Consider the following 27,934-nt stretch of genomic DNA (forward strand, 5'->3'; position numbering starts at 1 on the left):
CCGAAAAAGAAAAAAAATCCAGTGAGCGGCAGTTCTGTGGGCGGAAATGCCTTGTTGATGCCAGAGGTCAGAGGAGAATGGGCAGACTGGTTCGAGCTGATAGAAAGGCAACAGTGACTCAAATCGCCACCCGTTACAACCAAGGTAGGCCTAAGAGCATCTCTGAACGCACAGTGCGTCGAACTTGGAGGCAGATGGGCTACAGCAGCAGAAGACCACACCGGGTACCACTCCTTTCAGCTAAGAACAGGAAACTGAGGCTACAATTTGTACAAGCTCATCGAAATTGGACAGTAGAAGATTGGAAAAACGTTGCTTGGTCTGATGAGTCTCGATTTCTGCTGCGACATTCGGATGGTAGGGTCAGAATTTGGCGTAAACAACATGAAAGCATGGATCCATCCTGCCTTGTATGGAGCATCTTTGGGATGTGCAGCCGACAAATCTGCGGCAACTGTGTGATGCCATCATGTCAATATGGACCAAAATCTCTGAGGAATGCTTCCAGCACCTTGCTGAATCTATGCCACGAAGAATTGAGGCAGTTCTGAAGGCAAAAGGGGGTCCAACCCGTTACTAGCATGGTGTACCTAATAAAGTGGCCGGTGAGTGTATATATATATATATGTGTGTGTGTCTCTATGACATATATATATATATATCTATAATATAACGCTGGGAGCGTCACTCTGTCCGAAGCCTTTATAGACTGCGCAAGCGCCGGCGCAGTCTGGACCCCACAGAGTGACGCTCCCAGGAGATCGCAGGATGCGTAAGCACTGAACGCACACCGCGATCTCCAACGGAGAAGCCGGTGTCACCGCCTGCTCAGGCCCCCAGCACAGCCACGCACAGCCGCCCGCACTCACCAAAGCCACACACAGCCGCCCGCACTCACCACAGCCACGCACAGCCGCCCGCACTCACCACAGGAACGCACAGCCGCCCGCACTCACCACAGCCACGCACTCACCACAGCCACGCACAGCCGCCGGCACTCAGCACAGCCACGCACAGCCGCCGGCACTCACCACAGCCACACACAGCCGCCCGCACTCACCACAGCCACGCACTCACCACAGCCACTCACAGCCGCCCGCACTCACCACAGCCACGCACAGCCGCCGGCACTCAGCACAGCCACGCACAGCCGCCGGCACTCACCACAGCCACGCACAGCCGCCCGCACTCATCACAGCCACGCACAGCCGCCCGCACTCACCACAGCCACGCACAGCCGCCGGCACTCAGCACAGCCACGCACAGCCGCCGGCACTCAGCACAGCCACGCACAGCCGCTGGCACTCAGCACAGCCACGCACAGCCGCCGGCACTCAGCACAGCCACGCACAGCCGCCGGCACTCACCACAGCCACGCACAGCTGCCCGCACTCACCACAGCCACGCACAGCCGCCCGCACTCACCACAGCCATGCACAGCCACCGGCACTCAGCACAGCCACGCACAGCCGCCGGCACTCAGCACAGCCACGCACAGCCGCTGGCACTCAGCACAGCCACGCACAGCCGCCGGCACTCAGCACAGCCACGCACAGCCGCCCGCACTCACCACAGCCACGCACAGCCGCCGGCACTCAGCACAGCCACGCACAGCCGCCGGCACTCACCACAGCCACCCGCACTCACGACAGCCGCCCGCACTCACCACAGCCATGCACAGCCGCCCGCACTCACCACAGCTACGCACAGCCGCCCGCACTCAGCACAGCCACGCACAGCCGCCAGCACTCAGCACAGCCACGCACAGCCGCCGTCACTCAGCACAGCCACGCACAGCCGCCCGCATTCAGCATAGCCACGCACAGCCGCCCGCATTCAGCACCGCCACGCAGCCGCCCGGTCAGCACCGCCACGCACAGCCGCCCGCAGTCAGCACCGCCACGCACAGCCGCCCGCAGTCAGCACCGCCACGCACAGCCACCCGCAGTCAGCACCGCCACGCACAGCCGCCCGCACTCAGAACAGCCACGCACAGCCGCCGGCACTCAGCATAGCCACGCACAGCCTCCTGCACTCACCACAGCCATGCACAGCCGCTGGCACTCAGCACCGCCACGCACAGCCGCCCGCACTCACCACAGCCATGCACAGCCGCTGGCACTCAGCATAGCCACGCACAGCCGCCAGCACTCACCACAGCTACGCACAGCCGCCGGCACTCAGCACAGCCACGCACAGCCGCCGGCACTCAGCACAGCCACGCACAGCCGCCCGCATTCAGCACCGCCACGCACAGCCGCCCGCACTCAGCACCGCCACGCACAGCCGCCCGCAGTCAGCACCGCCACGCACAGCCGCCCGCAGTCAGCACCGCCACGCAGCCGCCCGCACTCAGGACAGCCGCCCGCACTCAGCACAGCCGCACTCGGGCAGTAGAGCCGGAGAGAGAAAGATAGGAGCAACATATGGCAGAATGGAAACAGGAATAGGCAGAATGGGTGCAGCACATTACAACAGAATGGGGGCACAGGATGGGAGCAGCACATGACAGAATGGGGGCGCAGGATGGGAGCAGCACATGACAGAATGGGGGCGCAGGATGGGAGCACATGACAGGATGGGAGAGCAAGATGGGAGCAGCACATGGCAGGATGGGGGCGCAGGATGGGAGCAGCACATGACAGAATGGGGGCACGGGATGGGAGCAGCACATGACAGAATGGGGGCACAGGATGGGAGCAGCACATGGCAGGATGGGGGCGCAGGATGGGAGCAGCACATGACAGAATGGGGGCACAGGATGGGAGCAGCACATGACAGAATGGGGGCACAGGATGGGAGCAGCACATGACAGAATGGGGGCGCAGGATGGGAGCACATGACAGGATGGGAGAGCAAGATGGGAGCAGCACATGGCAGGATGGGGGCGCAGGATGGGAGCAGCACATGACAGAATGGGGGCACGGGATGGGAGCAGCACATGACAGAATGGGGGCGCAGGATGGGAGCAGCACATGACAGGATGGGGGCGCAGGATGGGAACACATGACAGGATGGGGGCGCAGGATGGGAGCAGCACATGGCAGGATGGGGGTGTAGGATGGAGCAGCACATGACAGGATAGGGGAGCAAGATGGGAGCAGGACATACCAGGATGGAGACCATATACCAACATAAATGCTCGCCACCCGGGCGTAGAACGGGTTCAATAGCTAGTATATATAATATATACAGTATATATGTTTTACCGAACATTTGAGCACATAAATCTATTAGATGTCGGTTTTGCAAGCCTGAGAGAAAATCTCGCAGTACGGATGCCATACGGATTACATACGGAGGATGCCATGCGCAAAATACGCTGACACACCCTGCCTACGGATGACATACGGATCACTTTTTTGGGAACATTTCTGCGTATTACGGCCGTAATAAACGGACCGTATTTACATACGCTGAGTGTGACGCCGGCCTAAGTGTGAGCTTCCCTCTGGATTGGGAGCATGGAGGCTCGTCAGGACTTTCCTACGGGGTTTTGACTGTTTCTCAGAAGTTTCGATTCCTCTGAGCCGTGTGACAGCAGTATAAAGCAAGCAGCTGACACCGCGCATGCGCAGAGCATCGGCGGCAGAAATCAGACTTCCCAGTAAACAGCGTACGGAGCCACGCCCCTCCATTGGCCCCGCCTTAGGACGGCGCGGACACCCCCCCAAATAGCCAGCTCTGTTAGCGGCTCCCGACACCACGTGATGAGAGCAGTGACGTAAGAGGAAGAAGTCGCCATTAGAGGGAGGCGGATAGCAGAGCCAGGAGTCCTTGGCCTGTCAGAGCGGGGTCGCTGGTCAGTGCGCCTGCCGTCTGGGCCGCGCTTGGCCTTCGGTGTAGGCTCCTGGGTGCCCGCGTCAGTGGAGTCCATGGCGGCTGGAGGAGCAGGAGGCGGAGCTGGGGGCAGCAAGACGTACTCGTTCAAGGTGGTGCTGCTCGGAGAGGGCTGTGTGGGGAAGACGTCGCTGGTGCTGCGCTACTGCGAGAACAAGTTCAACGACAAACACATCACCACCCTGCAGGTGCGACATCCGAGGGCCACTAGTGGCAGCCAATGCCAGGCGGGCTCACACGTGGGCGCAGCGTAGACCCCCGGGGGTAGCAGGGACTGGCACTGATGCGCCCCCTGTCACTGAGTGGCGTATAGGGGGCTCACTGGCTACTTTCACACTATCATCGTGCACTGCACGTCGCTATGCGTCGTTTTGTAGAAAAAAACGCATCCTGCAAAAGTGCTTGCAGGATGCGTTTTTTCTCCATTGACTTGCACTAGTGACGCAGTGCCACACGTCGCAACCGTCGTGTTGTGTCGGACCGTCGCCACCAAAAAACATTGCTTGTAACGTTTTTTGGTGCGTCGTTCCCGTCTTTTCCGACCGCGCATGCGCGGCCGGAACTCCGCCCCCTCCTCCCCGCACCTCACAATGGGGCAGCGGATGCGATGAAAAACAGCATCCGCTGCCCCCGTTGTGCGGCGCTTCCACACTATGCAGTGCACGACACTAATGTGAAAGTAGCCTTACTCCCCACATTATCTGCTGCTCCTGTCCTGTTATCTCTGCAGTCATGCCTCAGCTGCTGATTGGCTGGAGCGGTCATGTGACTCAGGTCATGTCATCTCTGGCGCAGCGCCCCTGCAGGAGGTGAATATTCATGAATGAAGCCGGACCTGTGGGCCAGTGCTCAGCCCCCTGTTAACTTTATGCAGTTAATAGCACTCTGTGTCTGTACTGCTACATACTTAGGCAGTTAACTGGTTCATGCAGCTTTACATGAACACCCGAGCCTTACACTATGGCCGGTCCACATAACTAAAGCAATTGTTACCATCCACCTCTCGTGTCTCCCCTTTTCCTCATAGTTTGTAAGCTTGCGAGCAGGGCCTCATTCCTACTGGTATCTGTTTTGAACTGTGATTTCTGTTATGCTGTAATGTCTATTGTCTGTACAAGTCCCCTCTATAAGTTGTAAAGCGCTGCGGAATATGTTGGCGCTATATAAATAAAATTATTATTATTATTATTATATTATTACCATGCGATTGACTTGTACAATGCTGCCCAGTGCTTCTTGGTTCTCGGGGTGTTCTGCTTGTTACTGTCATACGTGTGATCGCGTCCTTTCCCTGTGTAAGGATAGGTGTGCGATGACCTCAGCCAGTGTGTGGGGTCTGTAACACCGCCCCACACACCTGGGCCATTGGGGGGGGGAATAAACATTCACCCGCCCCCCCCTCCCAAAAATTAGCATGTAACGTCCCAAACTGTAAAGCTAGCTCATCACTAAGGTCTGCTGGTGAAATCCGCAGTTAAATAAACATGAATTACTTTTAGCTTGAAAAAGTGATCAAGATGTCACAAAAGATACTAAGTTATATTTTAGCCTGTGGAAAAAAACCCTCCATAAACTCCCTGTCAGCGAAAAAATATGTAGTTATGGTGATTGGGGGGGAGAACCCTGCTTTGAATGCAACTTAGTGAGCAAGTAATAAAGTATAAATAATACGTTTGCTATCACCATGTCCACAATTACCTAGGATACGACAACAGCCCTTTTTTTTTTTTTTTTTTTTTTTTTTTTTTTATTTGGTTTTGGAGACTTTATTGATATCTTGTGCACATTGGGCCACGGTCAGTATTTTCCATCAGTATGTGTAAGCCCAAACCAGGAGTGGGTGATAAATCCAGAAGTGGAGCATGTGTTTCTATTATACTTTTCCTCTAATTGTTCCACTCCTGGTTTTGGCTTACACATACTGACTGTATGATTGTGGCCTCTTCTGCATCTAATGCCAGTCTATGGGAGATGTCTGCCCACAAAACTCTGTGTACTCACACTAGAAATTGACATGTTGCGGATTTCAACTACACCACAGGTTGATTTACGCTGAGTAAAAAAAAAAACAACAAAAAAAAAAACCTGGGCATGAGATTTGTAGGAGATTTTGCTAATTCCATCCACTTTCCTGTAATTGTGACATGCTGAGAGCATCAAAAACTCCTCTTGGGAATTTAGCCATTAACTCTGAAATTGGCATGTTGTACTCTCTAGTAAAATCCATTACAAACAAAAAAAATAAAAATTCACCAACCATGTTTCCCGAAAAATAATCCCTAGCATAAGTATTTTCGGCTTATGTGCACTAGTTAGTCATTACTAGTGTTTTGTTGTTTTTGTGGGGGGGTGATTAATTGCCCATGGCCCTCACTCTATTAGGGGCCCACCTGCGTTTCTGCTCTGAGGTTAAAATGGCTTCAAGACCTTTGGTGACATCATGGTCATGTGAGCATGGTGTCACGAGTTTCTATAAAGAAAATGTCCACTAGTTGGACAACTCCTTGTCATACCCCTTGCTTACCCTGAGAAAATAAAGAAGCTTATACGCCGTTCCTGCGCCGTCTGCGCTCGCCCTCTTAGTTGTGATCCTGGCCCCAATCAGCGCTGGCGTCACTGTCTCCACCTTCACACCAATAGCAAATGTAAAGGGAGCCAGAGATGGGCTGCAGCCGGGCGATCGGGGTCAGGTGTCACAACAACCGCACAGGAGGCTAGAGGAACAGAAGAGGAGACAGGCTGGTATCTGCACTGTCTGCATAAAAAAAAATTGTTCAAGAATGAATGTGGAATTGTTTTTTTTATAGGGGTGGAGAATAACACATCCCCCTGAAAACAAACCCTCCCCCATGTTTGAAGCAGAAAGAATAAGACCATGTCGTCTTTTTTGAAAATCACTGTATATAAACTTTAGCATCTCATTAATCATACAAGCGTATGATTTAGAAAAAAAATGACACTTTCAAAGTTTAAAATTAATAAATAACTTATAACTCCCAGGCAATTGTGTGTTTAGTAATGGTAAACCCTATTTGGGTAGGGAAAATCAATCCCCTTTCTTTGTAATTTCATTTTAGAGATTTGTGGTAAAACGATTTACTACACCTCTTGAAAAATGTGTTGAGGTGGGGTATGGTTTCCGAGAAAAGGGGATTTCCTCTGCAGTAATTCATGAGCTTTGCAAATAGTTTGGCAATAGAACATTCTGAGTTCCTCGAAAAATGACTGCTAAGTTATACGCTTTCTAATAGATATGCTATTCTGTATAGTGTCTGATTTAACAGACATATGAGAAGTACCTTTTGTTCTGGATTTTGTTTAAATCCTAACCTTGCATGAATAGTAATGTCCATCACCATGAAAAGTCTGAGAACCTAGGGAAATTGTAAAGTGACATTCCAGATTTGAATGTAAGCCTAAAACCATAATTTTGGTCTTTCTAGGTTTTTGATGGTTTTACAAAAATATGGCGCTTGCAAGGATCTCTGAGCTGGGGCCGTCAGCTGCGTATGCGTAAGGTTAGGTTCACATTGCATTAAAGCAGCCCGTTAAACGGACTGCGTTAACGCAAGTGCCGAAATGCCATCGCACAGATAGAGAGCATCTGCTAGCTCTATCTGCGCTAGCGGTGACGGACCCAGAAACACTGCAGCCCGCATCCCAGGGACCGTCACTCAATGACGGCACATCGCTAGCGCACTCCCATTATGGCATGCGTTGGCGATGTGCCCGAAATAGGGATTAATGGCAGCGTTAACGGACTGCGTTACACCGTGTTATGCCGCAGTGTAACGCAGGCCGTCTAACGGACCTCCAGAACGCAGTATGAACCCTGCCTTACTCATGCTCCTGGCCAGAGCCTTTCTAGTAGGCGCAGCTTCGTCCCATACAGTTGTATTGAGCAAGGCTGCACCCACACCCACTGGTCGGTTTCTACCTGGGACTATGTATAACACGTGTACTTGCCAGACACCGGCGAATACCCGCAGCGTAGAGAGGGCTGTTCATAAGTTTGCTGTTACATAGTGATTGCGGACTTATCAGTTTAGACCGGACGATTCCTCTTAAGCTTTTATCTAATTTTCTTTTTTTTTTTTTTTTTTTTTTTTTTTAATAACCCCTTTATGACCTAAGATGTATACATATGTCATAGGTTGTATTGTCCCGGTATTTGATGTGGGCTTTGGAGGTGAGCTATCAAGACATCACAGCTGATCTGATCAGCTATCATGTGCCCCTAACATTCGTAGTTGGAGTCGCGATCCATCAGCGGCTGTTAACATGTTAAATGCCACCAACAATCACTGACTGCAGTATTTAACACAAGTATGCCAGACATGCGTTATAAACCCCCCTCAATGCTGATCTGCCATGAATGCTGGCCCATCGCCGTTGTTCATAGGAAATAATGGTTTTTGCTGCACAAAAATTAACACCAGAATTACGTTTTCTTTGGTCACCGTAACATTGCAATAGCATTTAATCAAAAAATTGCAGCAAGGAGGGAATTTGTGGTCCAGGGATACTATGGGTAAGAGTTACCTTTAGGCCGGGGTCACACTAGACCGTAATACGGACGAGTGCTATGCGATAAAAAATCGCATAGCACTCGGCCCAATGTTAATCTATGGTTCAGCTCCCATCATCCGATATTTTCTCCACCGTATTTCGGATCCGAGGGAACTCGCAGCAGGCTGCGGTTGTCAGCGTATCTCGGCCGAGACTCGCCAATGCAAGTCTATGGGTGCGAGAAAAAATCGGATTACACAAGGACCATGCGTGTGCATTGCGAGAAATACGCAGCGGTGTTCTATAGAAAAGCCGGTAATTCAATTGCCGGCTTTGCATTTCTCCTTCACAAACCCGACAGGATATGAGACATGGTTTACATACAGTAAACCATCTCATATCCCCCTTTTTTTTTTGCATATTCCACACTACTAATGTTAGTAGTGTGTATGTGCAAAATTTGGCCGCTGTAGCTGCTAAAATAAAGGGTTAAATTGCGGAAAAAATTGGCGTGGGCTCCCGCGCAATTTTCTCCGCCAGAATGGTAAAGCCAGTGACTGAGGGCAGATATTAATAGCCAGGAGAGGGTCCATGGTTATTGGCCCCCCCGTGGCTAAAAACATCTGCCCCCAGCCACCCCAGAAAAGGCACATCTGGAAGATGCGCCTATTCTGGCACTTGGCCACTCTCTTCCCACTCCCTGTAGCGGTGGGATATGGGGTAATGAAGGGTTAATGCCACCTTGCTATTGGAAGGTGACATTAAGCCAGATTAATAATGGAGAGGCATCAATTATGACACCTATCCATTATTAATCCAATTGTATGAAAGGGTTAAAAAACACACACACACGATTTAAAAGTATTTTAATGAAATAAACACAGCGGTTGTTTTAATAATTTATTGCTCTCTCAATCCATTTTCAGACCCTCGCTTGGCAAAACAATAAACACACAATATACATACCCTCTCTGATGTCCTATCACGTCCCACTAGGTAATCCATCTGGAGGGGTTAACTAATATTACAGGCACGAGCTGCGATAAACCACTCGCTCGTGCCTGTAATCCCCGGGTGCTGAAAGGAAAGCAGTGATCTATACTTGCATTCAGTCGCGGTGATGCGCCCCTGCTGGATGTTCTCATGAACTGCAGCCTGGGAACTTTTTCCCACGCTCCAGGTCATATGAGGACATCCACCAGGGGGCGCATCACCGCAACTGAATGAAATGTAGGTCATTGACCTACATTTCCTTCAGTCGCGGTGATGCGCCCCCTGGTGGATGTCCTCATATGACCTGGAGCGTGGGAAAAAGTTCCCAGTAAACGCTGCGTGTTTGACGCTGCGCAGAGCTGCAGCGTCAAACACGCAGCGTCCAGATGTTCCAGCATAGTGGAGGGGATTTTATGAAATCCCGTCTCCACTATGCGTGGAAACCCGCATCCGTCTTCCCTGCGACTCCGGACATGCTGCGCGTCTTTTCAGATCGCAGCATGTCCGTACACCTTGCGGGGACGCAGCGTCCCCGCAAGGCATATCACAGGGCGCTATGGGAGAGAGCGATGATCCCGGATGTGAAGAGTTAACACATCCGGCATCATCGCGTCCCAGAAAGGGGGCGGGGCTTAGCGCCGAGCGGCTTCGCCGCTCCGGCGATACCGCCGGCCATCCTGACCGTGGACACATACCTTTACTGTGTACTTTGTACTCATTATTGACTATATAAATTCTTTACTAGCAGTGATTGCTTTTTTTTTTTTCCTCTCATGCATTGTTGCATATCACATGTTGCTCTCAGATCCATTCTTCCTCTAAATATAGGGAGAAAATTGTCCAAAATGTTTTACATGTTCTCAACCTGGATATCTACCATAATTTGTGCGATCATGCATATCTACCCCATAAAATGGTATCAATAAATGTTAGCTCAGCATGCAAAAAAAATAAGACCTCACCCAGCCTGAGATCTTGAAAAAATGGAAATGCTATGGGTCTCAGAAAATGGCGCTTTTCTGTTCTCTTGGATTATTTTTTTTTCACCAGTTAAATAATAAAAGAACCTAGACATATTTGGTGTCTTTGAACTCGTAATGACCTGGAGAATCATAATGGCAGGTCAGTTCTAGCATTTAGTGAACTTGGTGGGAAATACAAACAATCAATTGTGAATTTGCCATCTCACTACACTTGGATTTTTAGTTTTCCAGTACACTCCATTTGTTTTACCCTAGTGTTCAAAAGTACAACTCATCCTGCAAAAAACAAGCCCTCGCTTGGCTATATTTACAGAAAAAAAGCGGTGGCTCTGAGAAGGGGAGCATAAAACAAATGGAAAATCCCAAGATGGTGAAGGGGTTAAAATCAGCTTATAATTCAGGCTTAATTTGTAAATGAAAACAAGCCACAAGAAAACTGATAGTCAATGAAGCAGTAAGGAATAAGACTAATTTTTTTTCTTAAGTAGGAAAACTTTGAGGGGACACACAAGGAAAAGAGTGTGAATGACATAAAATTGACAAATCAGAGAGGAAATGCGGTACTCCTGGATAAGATCCCAATCTGTAATGTAGAGGCTCTTAAGAATCCGGCACTCTGAAGTGAGTATAGTGGGGAAAAATGAGACTTATCACAGTGGTCCTTATAGATGGTGTGTGTATATATCTCGCCTTCTTTATATCTTCTCCCACTCCATGGCCTGACACGCGTGTGTTTGATGATACACAATATCTATAAGGGCCCCTGAAATAAGTCTCATTTATTTCACTTCAGAGTGCCAGATTTCTTCGAGCTTCTATATAAAATTGACAAGTGTCAGAAGTAAGGCAGGAGGCCTGCTGCATAGGTAATAATGCATGTACATTCTGAAACCAAGATGAAGTATGTGGATGCACACAAATATACACTGTAACTATAGCCAGCTGTGCAAGTGAGTTATAGAGGGTCCAATGGGTACACATAACCCGCAAAATTATACCAGTGATAAGAACACATACCCAGCGTAGGAGCAGGACCTCCAAAGGCAGTGTTTCTCAACTCCAGTCCTCAAGACCCCACAACAGGTCATGTTTTCAGGATTTCCTTTGTTTTACACAGGTGCTGGAATTAATGCTTGAGCAGGTGATGAGATTATCACCTGTACAATACTAAGAAAATCCTGAAAACGAGACCTGTTGTGGGGTCCTGAGGACTGGAGTTGAGAAACACTGTCCTAAGGGTACCGTCACACAGTGCGTGCCATTTTCATCGCTACGACGGCACGATCCGTGACGTCTCAGCGTCGTATGATTATCGCTCCAGCGTCGTAGACTGCGGTCACACTTTGCAATCACGGCGCTGGAGCGATGCCGAAGTCCCTGGGTAACCAGGGTAAACATCGGGTTACTAAGCGCAGGGCCGCGCTTAGTAACCCGATGTTTACCCTGGTTACCAGCGTAAACGTAAAAAAAAAAAAAAACAGTACATACTCACATTCCGGTGTCTGTCCCCCGGCGTTCTGCTTCTCTGCACTGTGTAAGCACCATAGCCGGAAAGCAGAGCGGTGACGTCACCGCTGTGCTCGCTTTCCGGCCGGCAGGCGCTCACAGTGCAGAGAAGCTGAGACGCCGGAGGACAGACACCGGAATGTGAGTATGTACTGTTTTTTTTTTTTTTACGTTTACGCTGGTAACCAGGGTAAACATCGGGTTACTAAGTGCGGCCCTGCGCTTAGTTACCCGATGTTTACCCTGGTTACAAGCGAACACATCGCTGGATCGCTGTCACACACAACGATCCAGCGATGTCAGCGGGTGATCAAGCGACGAAAGAAAGTTCCAAACGATCTGCTACGACGTACGATTCTCAGCAGGATCCCTGATCGCTGCTGCGTGTCAGACACTGCGATATCGTAACGATATCGCTAGAACGTCACGAATCGTACCGTCGTAGCGATGAAAATGGCACTGTGTGACAGTACCGAGCGATATGCGCCACCCCGACGCTTGTCGGATAATTCCGCTTTAGGGAATGTTCACATCACCTCTTACAGTAACTCTGTTCAGTGGCTGAGTCAGGCTGACATCTGAACCCTCACAAAATGGGGTTTGGCCATATGCGCTGACAGGACTGCTGACTATAATGATGCAGATGGAGTCAGTGTATTGTTGTGAATCATTTTAGGCTGTAGATGCCTAGTTGAGGTGGGCAGCAAGACATAGTCCGTGTCTGGCTGCCCACCTCCCCAAAACATGCATATGGTCAGAAATAATGGATGCTAGGGCACACTGTGACTTAGTCTGCATGATTATAGTCAATGGCTCTGTCTGTGTATGTGCCCGATTTTCCAGTTTTCTGGGGGTTTGGACACAAGTTCTGACGAAGCTACTGAACATAGGGTAACATAGACTTGGGGGCTTTTTTTTTTCTTTTCTGTATGAATGTAAAAAAACAAATTGCAACATGTTTAATCAGACACCAAATTACAGTACTTCTTTAATCTTAATAGGGGTATAGCCCTTTGAAAAAGCAGCAATAGCAAAATGTGCATCTGGGTGCATGGCGTGGATCCCACATTATACACAACATGGGAAAGCAGTAACTAGATGCTTGATGACCGGTTTTTAACTATAATCCCCTACCTCCATAATTGCACTAGCACCTCATTGTTTTCTGCATACATTGGAATGGCTGTAAAACAAGGGACCAGTATAATGCATTCGGAAACATAGGTCTAGTGGACTACACTATTATCAATGACTGTTTCATATCCGCCTTTTTTTTTGTTGCACTTCACACTTTAATACCATATATTAGCAACTGACTTTCAGATAAGTAGTCAGTTTATTGTACTGATGTTTATCTGATAATACCTGTGATGTGGTCCAGACTCCTTTTTTCCTGTTCCCTCTTTGCTTCATTTATTGTAATACGTATGTCTGGCTGAAATGTGTTTTTCCCCCCCTATATGTGAATCTGGTCTGTGGGCACCTTAGGCGCTCATTTGTAGTTTGAGTTACTAGTTACTACACTTCATGAGGATATTTATGGCAGGAATTATCCCTTTATGTTCCCAGCTGAAAGCCTTGTATGCTCTATGAAGATTTCTGTAAGCAGAAGTCCTAATCCAGGGAGAATCCCCTCTGACATGTGTTCTGCTTGTCGGTCACAATGCTGTCCTGCTAATAGGCATGTTACACTGTGGGCTGGTGAGCAGAGGATGGGTAGTCATGAGGCATTCACAAGATGCTCTGTCTGACATGCTTCTAATGGCATTACAGACTTGTTGGATCTCTTGATTGCTGAATTATTCACTTGATTTGCTGTCATTTGTGCTAACCACTTCTGCTATTATCTCTATTTATTTATATTTAAGTGTGTGGAGTGACAAGATGGTAAACGCCAAATAACAGGAATGAACCCTGGAGCCCTCTGTCTCTGTATCCAAAATGGGCGTGTTTGTTTTTGCTTTTGTTTTTTTTTTTTTTTTTTTTTTTTGGGGGGGGGGGGGGGGTTTATGTATGCCTGACTTTTGCTACGTATTAGTGTGACTTTTTGCTCTAAAGAGGTGCAATGTGCAGACATATCAAAACGTTTTATTTGAGAAGCTTAACACTAATGTAAAATAGCATGAAGGCTCTTATGTCTGACTTAACATGGTCACAATATATATCAGGGATGTCAAACTCCAATACAGAGGGCCAAAGTTAAAAGCTTGAAGAAAGTCACCTGCCACCATTGATATTTATTAAAAAGAAATGTCTACGATGGAGGGCGTATTTTCCTTATCAAATATAACTATTAACTTTTTCATATGGAAACTAACTTAAAGATGTTGTCTCAAAAGCAAAGTACATTTTAATAGATCTTAACAGGTTTCAAAATTTTGTTCTAAATAAGGGCAGTAAAAAGCATATAGCATAACTTAAATATGTAACAAAGGATTCAAAAGCCTTGAATAATACAGATAAAGTACAGTGCAAACAAGTGGCCCAAAACAGTATGATGCCCCCACAGTAAATTCCTACACACAGGACATGGTGACCCTACTGTACCTCCCCGACAAAGAATGGTGACCCACCCCCATGGCAGTACGATCCTCCAGCTGTAATCCCCACACAGCCCTCCATACAAAGTCTTCCATACAGTATAGCATGGCCCCCACATCGTGCTCCCTCCACCAGCATTGCTTTCAACTGTGTCAACATCTAGGATGCTGATATAGCCTAAATTGCAATACCGGGCTGTCTCAGGAAAAATATACTCACCCTGCGGGCCAGATTTTGACATGCTATATTGCCTGGGTCTAATTTCAGAAAATAAAAAATGTATGTATATACAGAGTGTGTGTGTGTGTGTGTGTGTGTGTGTATATAGATATACAATATATCTATTTTATTCTATGATTAAAGTTTGATCTGTCTGCTATAGTGCCTGAGAAAATAACTTGATTCATAGGTGAATGAGGAGGCTTTGGTGCACCCTTAGCGTGGTCAAGAGCCTGGTGTACCATTATGTCACATGCATATTGGAGCCCCTTCCCCACTTCTGATTGATGGACTTGCTTCCCTGAACAAGTGTGGTCTCAAAGCTGCCTGGGTGTGTGGTCGCGTACATTCTTTTTCCGGTCTCCTTTCTTCTGATGCTGCTCACTGCACTATTTCACCTGGAAGTGCAGCAGGCTGTTTCAGATCAAAGGAGACAAAGAGGGAAAACGTGTGGCCACACACACCAGCAGACATTGCTCTGTCAATGTGCTAAAAAGGAGGCCTAAGAGTATGTGCACACGTTGTGGATTTGGCTGCAGATTGACAGCAGTTTTCCATGCTGTGTACGGTAACATCTAAACCTATGGAAAACAAAAAACGCTGTGCACGTGCTACGGAAAATTCCACGCAGAAACGCAGCTGTTTATTTTCCACAACATGTCAATTCTTTGTGCGGAAACGCAGCGTTTCTGCACCCATTGACTATACATTGAGTAACGCAAATCCGCACATCAAAAAACGCAAGACAATCCGCATCAATTCCACATTAAATCTGCAACCATTTTGGCCTGCGTTTTCTGCCAAGAGATGCAGATTCTGTGCGGAAAATTCCGCAGGCCAATCCGCAACGTGTGCACATACCCTAACATTGCACAAAACTCTTGGCCACACCAAGTGTGTGCTGAAGCATCCTCTTTCGCATATGAATTATTTTCGCAGACATTGATCTAGTAAGAGGAAGGGCTATGGAGTCTGTCCATTTTGGTGGAGTTGGTATAAAGTGGATCGATTCCTAAAATACTAATACTAAATTGGCTACAGTAGTTCAGTGCAATATGTGCTGTTAATGTTTTCAGAATTTGGGAAAGGTTCGAAATGTCCTATAAATGTCTGTTCTGTTCCTCATCTTAGTGTCTTGGCTTTTAGTGGAGATGAATCTATGCTGCACTTATACTCAATAGTGAGGCAGTGCTGTGTGGTCGGGGTATGTACATGCTCAGTAGTGAGGCAGTGCTGTGGGGTCGGGGTATGTACATGCTCAGTAGTGAGGCAGTGCTGTGGGGTTGGGGTATGTACGGTTTGGACTGCAGTCGTTGATGTGAGAATTTTATTTATTTATTTTTTTTTCTTTCCTCCTTCTGTTATGCATGAAGTACACTCAATGTGTTCCTTTTATTTTCAGGCATCCTTCCTTACGAAGAAGTTAAACATTGGCGGCAAGCGGGTAAACCTTGCTATTTGGGTATGTCTTTTTCTTACCCCCTCCATTCTGTGTTCTCTCCTCTGTCTTTGCAATACATGTTCTCCTATATGGTTTTTAGACTTGTGATCCTAGATGGTGGGGATTTATAACAAATTTGTGTGCTGGATTTCATTCCTGGGAAAACCTGTATGGCCAGTCTCACACGTCCAGATAATTCCGGTACCGGAAAAATCGGTACCGGAGTTATCCGTGTCCGTGTGCTCACGTGGCACATCAGTGTGGCACACGTGCGGCAGCCGTGTGCCGACTGAGGACCACACGGACCGTGCAGGAGACAGCGCTAAAGTTAAGCATTGTCCCCTGCGTGTGGTACTGAAGCTGGCATTCATTCCTTCTCCCCAGCAGCGTTCGCTGGAGAGAAGGAATTAAAAATCAAGGTTTTTTTTATTTTTGTGTTTAAAATAAAGTTCCTGGTCACCTCCCGCCTCCCACCCCCTGTGCGCCCGCTTGTTTGTATTAAAATACTCACTCAGCTCCCACGATGTCTACTCTCAGCGCCGCAGCTTGTCCTGTGTGAGCGGTCACGTGGTACCGCTCATTACAGGGATGAATATGCGGCTCCACCCCTATGGGAGGTGGAGCCGCATATTCATCACTGTAATGAGCAGTACCACGTGACCGCTCACACAGGACAAGCTGTGACGCTGAGAGGAAGCATCACGGGAGGTGGGTGAGTATTTTAATGCCAGCGGGCGGGTGCACAGGGGGTGGGAGGCGGGAGGTGACCAGGAACTTTATTTTAAACACACGAAAAAAAAAAAAAACCTTTTTTTTTTTCATTCCTTCTCTCCAGCGAACGCTGCTGGGGAGAAGGAATGAATGCTGGCTTCAGCACCACACGCAGGGGGGACAGCGCTTAACTCTAAAGGCCCCGTCTCACTAAGCGATTTACCAACGATCACGACCAGCGATATGACCTGGCCGTGATCGTTGGTAAGTCGCTGTGTGGTCGCTGGGGAGCTGTCACACAGACAGCTCTCCCCAGCGACCAACGATCAGGGGAACGACTTCGGCATCGTTGAAACTGTCTTCAACGATGCCGAAGTCCCCCTGCAGCACCCGGGTAACCAGGGTAAACATCGGGTTACTAAGCGCAGGGCCGCGCTTAGTAACCCGATGTTTACCCTGGTTACCAGCGTAAATGTAAAAAAAAACAAACAGTACATACTCGCCTTTCGGTGTCCAGGTCCCTTGCCGTCTGCTTCCTGCTCTGACTGAGATCCGGCCGTACAGTGAGAGCTGAGAGCAGAGCGCAGCGGTGACGTCACTGCTGCGCTCTCACTTCTCACTGTACGGCCGGGAGTCAGTGAGAGCAGGAAGCAGACGGCAAGGGACCTGGACACCGAAAGGCGAGTATGTACTGTTTGTTTTTTTTAACATTTACGCTGGTAACCAGGGTAAACATCGGGTTACTAAGCGCGGCCCTGCGCTTAGTAACCCGATGTTTACCCTGGTTACCAGTGAAGACATCGCTGGATCGGTGTCACACACACCGATTCAGCAATGTCAGCGGGGCCTCAACGACCAAAAAAAGGTCCAGGCCATTCCGACACGACCAGCGATCTCGCAGCAGGGGCCTGATCGCTGGTACGTGTCACACATAGCGAGATCGCTATGGAGGTCGCTGTTGCGTCACAAAACTTGTGACTCAGCAGCGATCTCGCTAGCGATCTCGCTATGTGAGACGGGGCCTTAACTCTGTCTCCTGCACGGTCCGTGTGGTCCTCAGTCGGCACACGGACAGCATCCGTGTGCGGTACGTATTTACACGGACCCATTGACTTTAATGGGTCCGTGTGATCTGTGCGCTCCCACGAGCACTGACATGTCACCGTGTTTTGCAAACGGACACACGGTCCGTGAAAACACGCTGACATGTGCAGAGACACATTGATTTTAATGTGTCTACGTGAGTCAGTGTCTCCGGTACGTGAGGAAACTGTCACCACACGTACCGGAGCCACTGATGTGTGAAACAGGCCTATTACGGTATATTCAAAGCCAATGAAAAGAGAACTTGGACATAGTGATCATTCCACTATTTATCCCAAAACTCATTTTTTATTGAAATAGAAATAATAATGATATACATGAGTATAACTAAAAAAAAAAAAAAAAAAGTTTAAAAGTTCATAACAGACAGTGACCCAGACATAAGTTATGTTCTACTACTGGAATCTCCACTGATCCTGTGAACTGGGGTTCCGAAAGTCAGAAATAGTGGTTGAGTGGAGTACATACTGAATCAGCCATAAGTGAGTGGGGTAGTAGTGAAGCATGGCTGTTACTGCTTCATTTATAGAAGGGACTCTGGCCCCTTTCTTGGCATCAGGTATTGTCCCTGCCCCCCAGCAATCGTACATACTGTGCATAGCTTACCCCCATCTCTTCCTCACTAAATACCTTTTTAACCCCTTCCTGACATCCGACGTACTATCCCGTCGAGGTGGGGTGGGCCCGTATGACCGCCGACGGGATAGTACGTCATACGCGATCAGCGGCGCTCACGGGGGGAGCGCCGCCGATCGCGGCCGGGTGTCAGCTGATTATCACAGCTGACATCCGGCACTATGTGCCAGGAGCGGTCACGGACCGCTCCCGGCACATTAACCCCCGGCACACCGCGATCAAACATGATCGCGATGTGCCGGCGGTGCAGGGAAGCATCGCGCAGGGAGGGGGCTCCCTGCGGGCTTCCCTGAGCCCCCCGCAGCAACGCGATGTGATCGCGTTGCTGCGAGGGTCTTACCTCCCTCCCTGCAGCTCCCAGACCCGGATCCAAGATGGCCGCGGATCCGGGTCCTGCAGGGAGGGAGGTGGCTTCACAGAAGCCTGCTCAGAGCAGGCACTGTGAAGCAGCCTGCACTTTCCTCAGATCGGTGATCTGTCAGAGTGCTATGCAAACTGACAGATCACCGATCTGTATTGTCCCCCCCTGGGGCAAAGTAAAAAAGTTAAAAAAAATTTTTTCCAAATGTGTAAAAAAAAAAAAAAAAAAAATATTCCAAAATAATGAAAAAAAAAAATAAAATATTATTCCCATAAATACATTTCTTTATCTAAATAAAATAAAAAAAACAATAAAAGTACACATATTTAGTATCGCCGCGTCCGTAACGACCCAACCTATAAAACTGCCCCACTAGTTAACCCCTTCAGTAAACACCGTAAGAAAAAAAAAAAAAAAAACGAGGCAAAAAACAACGCTTTATTACCATACCGCCGAACAAAAAGTGGAATAACACGCGATCAAAAAGACGGATATAAATAACCATGGTACCGCTGAAAACGTCATCTTGTCCCGCAAAAAACGAGCCGCCATACAGCATCATCAGCAAAAAAATAAAAAAGTTATAGTCCTGAGAATAAAGCGATACCAAAATAATTATTTTTTCTATAAAATAGTTTTTATCGTATAAAAGCGCCAAAACATAAAAAAATTATATAAATGAGATATCGCTGTAATCGTACTGACCCGACGAATAAAACTGCTTTATCAATTTTACCAAACGCGGAACGGTATAAACGCCTCTCCCAAAAGAAATTCATGAATAGCTGGTTTTTGGTCATTCTGCCTCACAAAAATCGGAATAAAAAGTGATCAAAAATGGTCACGTGTCCGAAAATGTTACCAATAAAAACGTCAACTCGTCCCACAAAAAACAAGACCTCACATGACTCTGTAGACCAAAAAGTGGAAAAATTATAGGTCTCAAAATGTGGAGACGCAAAAACTTTTTTGCTATAAAAAGCGTTTTAGGCTGGTTTCACACTTGCGTTTTTATCTGCATGCGTTTTTTTAAAAAACGCATGTGTGAAAAAACGCATGTAAACGTGGTAAAACGCATGCGTTTTTAGACGCATGCGTTTTTATAGAAAAACACAAGAAAACAAACAAAAAAAAAAAACCCTACCCCTAACCCTACCCCTAACCTGAAATACGTGGCACTAAAATATACGTTTATATACGTATATAAGTGCCACGATATTTCAGTGGCCACGTATATAAGTGCCACGTACTTAAGTGCCACGTACTTAAGTGCCACGTACTTAAGTGCCACGTACTTAAGTGCCACGTACTTAAGTGCCACGTACTTAAGTGCCACGTACTTAAGTGCCACGTACTTAAGTGCCACGTACTTAAGTGCCACGTACTTAAGTGCCACGTACTTAAGTGCCACGTACTTAAGTGCCACGTACTTAAGTGCCACGTACTTAAGTGCCACGTACTTAAGTGCCACGTACTTAAGTGCCACGTACTTAAGTGCCACGTACTTAAGTGCCACGTACTTAAGTGCCACGTACTTAAGTGCCACGTACTTAAGTGCCACGTACTTAAGTGCCACGTACTTAAGTGCCACGTACTTAAGTGCCACGTACTTAAGTGCCACGTACTTAAGTGCCACGTACTTAAGTGCCACGTACTTAAGTGCCACGTACTTAAGTGCCACGTACTTAAGTGCCACGTACTTAAGTGCCACGTACTTAAGTGCCACGTACTTAAGTGCCACGTACTTAAGTGCCACGTACTTAAGTGCCACGTACTTAAGTGCCACGTACTTAAGTGCCACGTACTTAAGTGCCACGTACTTAAGTGCCACGTACTTAAGTGCCACGTACTTAAGTGCCACGTACTTAAGTGCCACGTACTTAAGTGCCACGTACTTAAGTGCCACGTACTTAAGTGCCACGTACTTAAGTGCCACGTACTTAAGTGCCACGTACTTAAGTGCCACGTACTTAAGTGCCACGTACTTAAGTGCCACGTACTTAAGTGCCACGTACTTAAGTGCCACGTACTTAAGTGCCACGTACTTAAGTGCCACGTACTTAAGTGCCACGTACTTAAGTGCCACGTACTTAAGTGCCACGTACTTAAGTGCCACGTACTTAAGTGCCACGTACTTAAGTGCCACGTACTTAAGTGCCACGTACTTAAGTGCCACGTACTTAAGTGCCACGTACTTAAGTGCCACGTACTTAAGTGCCACGTACTTAAGTGCCACGTACTTAAGTGCCACGTACTTAAGTGCCACGTACTTAAGTGCCACGTACTTAAGTGCCACGTACTTAAGTGCCACGTACTTAAGTGCCACGTACTTAAGTGCCACGTACTTAAGTGCCACGTACTTAAGTGCCACGTACTTAAGTGCCACGTACTTAAGTGCCACGTACTTAAGTGCCACGTACTTAAGTGCCACGTACTTAAGTGCCACGTACTTAAGTGCCACGTACTTAAGTGCCACGTACTTAAGTGCCACGTACTTAAGTGCCACGTACTTAAGTGCCACGTACTTAAGTGCCACGTACTTAAGTGCCACGTACTTAAGTGCCACGTACTTAAGTGCCACGTACTTAAGTGCCACGTACTTAAGTGCCACGTACTTAAGTGCCACGTACTTAAGTGCCACGTACTTAAGTGCCACGTACTTAAGTGCCACGTACTTAAGTGCCACGTACTTAAGTGCCACGTACTTAAGTGCCACGTACTTAAGTGCCACGTACTTAAGTGCCACGTACTTAAGTGCCACGTACTTAAGTGCCACGTACTTAAGTGCCACGTACTTAAGTGCCACGTACTTAAGTGCCACGTACTTAAGTGCCACGTACTTAAGTGCCACGTACTTAAGTGCCACGTACTTAAGTGCCACGTACTTAAGTGCCACGTACTTAAGTGCCACGTACTTAAGTGCCACGTACTTAAGTGCCACGTACTTAAGTGCCACGTACTTAAGTGCCACGTACTTAAGTGCCACGTACTTAAGTGCCACGTACTTAAGTGCCACGTACTTAAGTGCCACGTACTTAAGTGCCACGTACTTAAGTGCCACGTACTTAAGTGCCACGTACTTAAGTGCCACGTACTTAAGTGCCACGTACTTAAGTGCCACGTACTTAAGTGCCACGTACTTAAGTGCCACGTACTTAAGTGCCACGTACTTAAGTGCCACGTACTTAAGTGCCACGTACTTAAGTGCCACGTACTTAAGTGCCACGTACTTAAGTGCCACGTACTTAAGTGCCACGTACTTAAGTGCCACGTACTTAAGTGCCACGTACTTAAGTGCCACGTACTTAAGTGCCACGTACTTAAGTGCCACGTACTTAAGTGCCACGATATTTCAGTGCCACGTATAACCACATAGTTATAGTATTTATAGTACGTGGCACTGAAACACGTGGCACTTATGACTGTCAGAAAATGTTCATTAAACGGTTAGAGGTGAGGTTAGGGGTAGGGTTAGGGTTACCGTTGGGATTAGGGTTAGGGGTGTGTTTGGGTTAGGGTTTCAGGTAGAATTGGGGAGTTTCCACTGTTCAGGCACATCAGGGGCTCTCCAAACGCGACATGGCGTCCGATCTCAATTCCAGCCAATTCTGCGTTGAAAAAGTAAAACAGTGCTCCTTCCCTTCCGAGCTCTCCCGTGCGTCCAAAAAGGGGTTTACCCCAACATATGGGTTATCAGCGTACTCGGGACAAATTGAACAACAACTTCTGCGGTCCAAGTTCTCTTGTTATCCTTGGGAAAATAAAAATTTGGGGGGCTAAAAATCATTTTTGTGGGAAAAAAATATGTTTTATTTTCACGGCTCTGCGTTGTAAACTGTAGTGAAACACTTGGGGGTTCAAAGTTCTCACAACACATCTAGATAAGTTCCTTGGGAGGTCTAGTTTCCAATATGGGGTCACTTGTGGGGGGGTTGTACTGTGGGTACATCAGGGGCTCTGCAAATGCAACGTGACGCCTGCAGACCAATCCATTTAAGTCTGCATTCCAAATGGCGCTCCTTCCCTTCCGAGCTCTGTCATGTGCCCAAACAGTGGTTACCCCCCACATAGGGGGTATCAGCGTACTCAGGACAAATTGGACAACAACTTGTAGGGTCCAATTTATTCTGTTACCCTTGTAAAAATACAAAGCTGGGGGCTAAAAAATCATTTTTGTGAAAAAAAAAAAAGAATTTTTATTTTCACGGCTTTGCGTTACAAACTGTAGTGAAACACTTGGGGGTTCAAAGTTCTCACAACACATCTAGATAAGTTCCTTGGGAGGTCTAGTTTCCAATATGGGGTCACTTGTGGGGGGTTTGTACTGTTTGGGTACATCAGGGGCTCTGCAAATGCAACGTGACGCCTGCAGACCAATCCATTTAAGTCTGCATTCCAAATGGCGCTCCTTCCCTTCCGAGCTCTGTCATGTGCCCAAACAGTGGTTACCCCCCACATAGGGGGTATCAGCGTACTCAGGACAAATTGGAAAACAACTTTTAGGGTCCAATTTATTCTGTTACCCTTGTAAAAATACAAAGCTGGGGGCTAAAAAATCATTTTTGTGAAAAAAAAAAGAATTTTTATTTTCACGGCTTTGCGTTACAAACTGTAGTGAAACACTTGGGGGTTCAAAGTTCTCACAACACATCTAGATAAGTTCCTTGGGAGGTCTAGTTTCCAATATGGGGTCACTTGTGGGGGGTTTGTACTGTTTGGGTACATCAGGGGCTCTGCAAATGCAACGTGACGCCTGCAGACCAATCCATTTAAGTCTGCATTCCAAATGGCGCTCCTTCCCTTCCGAGCTCTGTCATGCGCCCAAACAGTGGTTACCCTCCATATATGGGGTATCAGCGTACTCAGGACAAATTGGAAAACAACTTTTGGGGTCCAGTTTATTCTGTTACTCTTGTAAAAATACAAAAGCTGGGGGCTAAAAAATCATTTTTGTGAAAAAAAAAAAGAATTTTTATTTTCACGGCTCTGCGTTATAGTCTGTAGTGAAACACTTGGGGGTGCAAAGCTCTCAAAACACATCTAGATAAGTTCCTTAGGGGGTCTAATTTCCAAAATGGTGTCATTTGTGGGGGGTTTCAATGTTTAGGCACATCAGGGGCTCTCCAAACGCAACATGGCGTCCCATCTCAATTCCAGTCAATTTTGCATTGAAAAGTCAAATGGCGCTCCTTCCCTTCCAAGCTCTGCCATGCGCCCAAACAGTGGTTTACCCCAACATATGGGGTATCTGCGTACTCAGGACAAATTGCACAACATTTTTTGGGGACCAATTTCTTCTCTTACCCTTGGGAAAATAAAAAATTGGGGGCGAAAAGATCATTTTTGTGAAAAAATATGATTTTTTATTTTTACGGCTCTGCATTATAAACTTCTGTGAAGCACTTGGTGGGTCAAAGTGCTCACCACACATCTAGATAAGTTCCTTAGGGGGTCTACTTTCCAAAATGGTGTCACTTGTAGGGGGTTTCAATGTTTAGGCACATCAGGGGCTCTCCAAACGCAACATGGCGTCCCATCTCAATTCCAGTCAATTTTGCATTGAAAAGTCAAATGGCGCTCCTTCCCTTCCGAGCTCTGCTATGCGCCCAAACAGTGGTTTACCCCCACATATGGGGTATCAGCGTACTCAGGACAAATTGTACAACAACTTTTGCAGTCTATTTTCTCCTGTTACCCTTGGTAAAATAAAACAAATTGGAGCTGAAATAAATTTTGTGTGAAAAAAAATTAAATGTTCATTTTTATTTAAACATTCCAAAAATTCCTGTGAAACACCTGAAGGGTTAATAAACTTCTTGAGTGTGGTTTTGAGCACCTTGAGGGGTGCAGTTTTTAGAATGGTGTCACACTTGGGTATTTTCTATCATACAGACCCCTCAAAATGACTTCAAATGAGATGTGGTCCCTAAAAAAAAATGGTGTTGTAAAAATGAGAAATTTCTGGTCAACTTTTAACCCTTATAACTCCCTAACAAAAAAAAATTTTGGTTCCAAAATTGTGCTGATGTAAAGTAGACATGTGGGAAATGTTACTTATTAAGTATTTTGCGTGACATATGTCTGTGATTTAAGGGCATAAAAATTCAAAGTTGGAAAATTGCAAAATTTTCAAAATTTTCGCCAAATTTCCGTTTTTTTCACAAATAAACCCAAGTTATATCGAAGAAATTTTACCACTATCATGAAGTACCATATGTCACAAGAAAACAATGTCAGAATCGCCAAGATCCGTTGAAGCGTTCCAGAGTTATAACCTCCTAAAGGGACAGTGGTCAGAATTGTAAAAATTGGCCCGGTCATTAACGTGCAAACCACCCTTGGGGGTGAAGGGGTTAAAGGGAAGCTATCGCCAGAAAAAAAACACCACTGTTAACCTTCAGACAAGGGGTTAATGGCATTTATCCTGCCCTGGCGCCTGCACTTAGCTGAATGTTGGAGAAAATTACTTTTATTCCACCTGCAGCGTTCCCATTTCAGTCACGGGGGCGTCATCTGTTCTGTCAGCTGTAACTGTGCCCCCAGCTTTAGGGTCGGCTGTCAGTCCGGGCTGGGGGCGTAGTTCCAGCTGCCGCTCTATAGTCTCAGAGCGGTGACTGAACCAGCACTGCCCCTGGCCCTGCCTGACACAGACTCTGCTTTGGGGTTTGGTTTCAGGATCCACTCTGTATACTCAGAGGGGTGACTAAACTAGTGCTGGCACTGTCCTATAACTGAAACTGAAAGCTGCCAAGGGGGGAATTGTTTTAATTTTTTTTTTGGTTATGTTCAGTGTTCAGTTGACGGGCAGCCTAATAACGCTATTTAAACTGCAGACTAACCCCATATCTGTAGGTTAATGTAGATTTGTTTGTTTTTTTCTTTCAGGTGAGTTTCCCTTTTAACAAAAAAAAAATAAAAAATAAATAAGTGTGTGTGTGTGTGTGTGTGTGTGTGTGTGTATATGTATATATAATTTTCTCCTACGCCTCATTGGGGGACACAGACCGTGGGTGTTATGCTGCTTGCCACTAGGAGGACACTAAGTGATACAAAGAAAGTTAGCTCCTCCCCTGCAGTATACACCCTCCTGCTGGCCCTCAGCTAACCAGTTCTTGCTTAGTGTCTGTAGGAGGCACTTGGGTCTGTTTTCAGACCCCAACTTTCTTATTTTAATTTTTATTTTTCTGTAAATTTTTATTTTTTATTCAACGGAGTGAAGGGGGCGACGGATCCTTTTTTATGGGACCCGCTCTCCCCCGAACCAGCAACAGGCGAGCACGGCGAGTATACCTCCCCGTCCCTCTCCTGCGACGCGGGAGCACGCCAAATTTTACTCGGGCAACGGGTTTCCATCTTTGGTCCCGATTTCCCTTCCCCCTGCAAGACGGCGAGCACATAGAGCCTGCTCTAATGTTCCTCTCCGGTGGCCCGACATACAAGGCCCACATCACATGGCGTTGCATGCTTGCGGCAGAGCCCAAAAGGGATTGCAGATGAGGATGGAGCGCGCAGGGACAGGGGGACCTGCATTACCGGACTGTGAGTACATCAGGAGTTCCCCTCCTGCGCTCCGGATCGCTTTGCGGCCGCGCCACCTCACACCGCCGGGCAGGCCGGAAATTTAGTCCCCGGCTTTTCAGCCGGAGTAGGCCGCAGTGGCCTCTATGGGGTAGGCGCCGGCGGTACTTTCGGCAGAGCCCCTGGGGACAGGCGCCGGCGGTCGGGAACTGCGGCGGTTAGCGTCGCTCCGTTGCGGCCGCCGCGCATCCCCAGGCAGGCTGGAAATTTAGTACCCGGCTTTCCAGCTGGAGTAGGCCGCAGTGGGCAGATCCCTCCCACGGCCGTAACTCCGCCCCCTATATCGGCGCTTCTCGTCTGGGACGAGAGGCGCCCTGCAGATCTCGGGGGCCATGCTTCCTCACGCTGCCTGACTGGAAGATGCGGTCTTGGGGGTGCCACTGGCCGGTACGCCAGCGGCAATCATTCGGGCGCGGCCCGCCGACGCGCTCCACCGGCAGGCTCCATAAATTTAGTCCCCGGCTTTTGCAGCCGGACTAGGCCGCAGTGAAATACCTTTCAGGAGCGGAGGTGCTTTCATGGTCCCGATGGGCTGAACTTCGTGGAAGAAGCCCCCCTCCATGGTCCGGGCAGCCTCCACCACTGTGAAAGCGGACAAGGAGGCGGACGGTTCCTCTCCACCTCCCTAACAAAGGGATGATGGATTGAGGTTTATCTCTCTACCCCTGCACCGTCCACGCTGCAATACCCGACATCCGCGGCGGCTCCATGCCGGGACGCGCACCGTTGGTAAGTGGATCCTGCCAGCAATGGGCTTCTGCAGCGGGATATTGACAGGCAGTCTCAGACTTCCCTGTGACCACCTCCCTGAGGTAACGCTCCAGCCGGCTAACAAATTTAGCTCCCGGCTTCGGCCGATGTGTAGTCCGCACCTCCAGAAGCGCACTGTGTCGCCTCAAGGCGGCTTAGCCTTTTTTCCTGGCGCTTAGCGCCTGACGCGGAAGCGCTCAATTTTCTCGAGCAACGGGTGACCACCCCTAACTCTTACGCTGACGCCGGCTGCAGAAATTTACGCCCCGGCTGGGGCCTATCATGGAAGTTTCGAGGCTCCGCCCACGTCGTGCCTGTAGCTCCGTCCCCTAAATTGGCGCTTCTCGCTCGCTGCGAGATTTTACCTAAACCCGCATGAACAGTATTCCCGGTCTTAAAGTCACACGACCAGTATTCTCTGGTCTTAAAGGCACGTGACCAGTATTCCCTGGTCTTAAAGGCTCGTGACCAGTATTCCCTGGTCTTAAGGGTACGTGACCAGTATCCCCTGGTCTTAAAGGCACGTGACCAGTATTCCCTGGTCTTAAAGGCACGTGACCAGTATTCCCTGGTCTTAAAGGCGCGTGACCAGTATTCCCTGGTCTTAAGGGCGCGTGACCAGAATTCCCGGGTCTTAAAGGCACGCGACCAGTATTCCCTGGTCTTAATGGCGCACTACCAGTATTCCCTGGTCTTAAAGGCACACGACCAGCATTCTCTGGTCTTAAAGCCACACGACCAGTAATCCCTGGTCTTAAAGGC

The 27,934-nt window shown here is 48.0% G+C and overlaps 1 protein-coding gene across 1 annotated transcript in view; it reads left to right on the plus strand.

The window, feature by feature from the left end:
• Positions 1 to 3,699: 3,699 nt before the first annotated feature.
• The window catches only part of RAB21 (RAB21, member RAS oncogene family), a 43,934-nt gene continuing 19,699 nt past the window's right edge, over positions 3,700 to 27,934 (plus strand). The window contains exons 1-2 of the mRNA XM_077265289.1: positions 3,700 to 4,028; positions 15,994 to 16,053. Coding sequence (XP_077121404.1) covers positions 3,876 to 4,028; positions 15,994 to 16,053 — 213 coding nt within the window. The 5' untranslated portion in view covers positions 3,700 to 3,875. The remainder of the gene's footprint in view (positions 4,029 to 15,993; positions 16,054 to 27,934) is intronic.

The sequence above is a fragment of the Ranitomeya variabilis genome, chromosome 5 (assembly GCF_051348905.1).
Source record: "Ranitomeya variabilis isolate aRanVar5 chromosome 5, aRanVar5.hap1, whole genome shotgun sequence".
NCBI lineage: Eukaryota > Metazoa > Chordata > Amphibia > Anura > Dendrobatidae > Ranitomeya > Ranitomeya variabilis.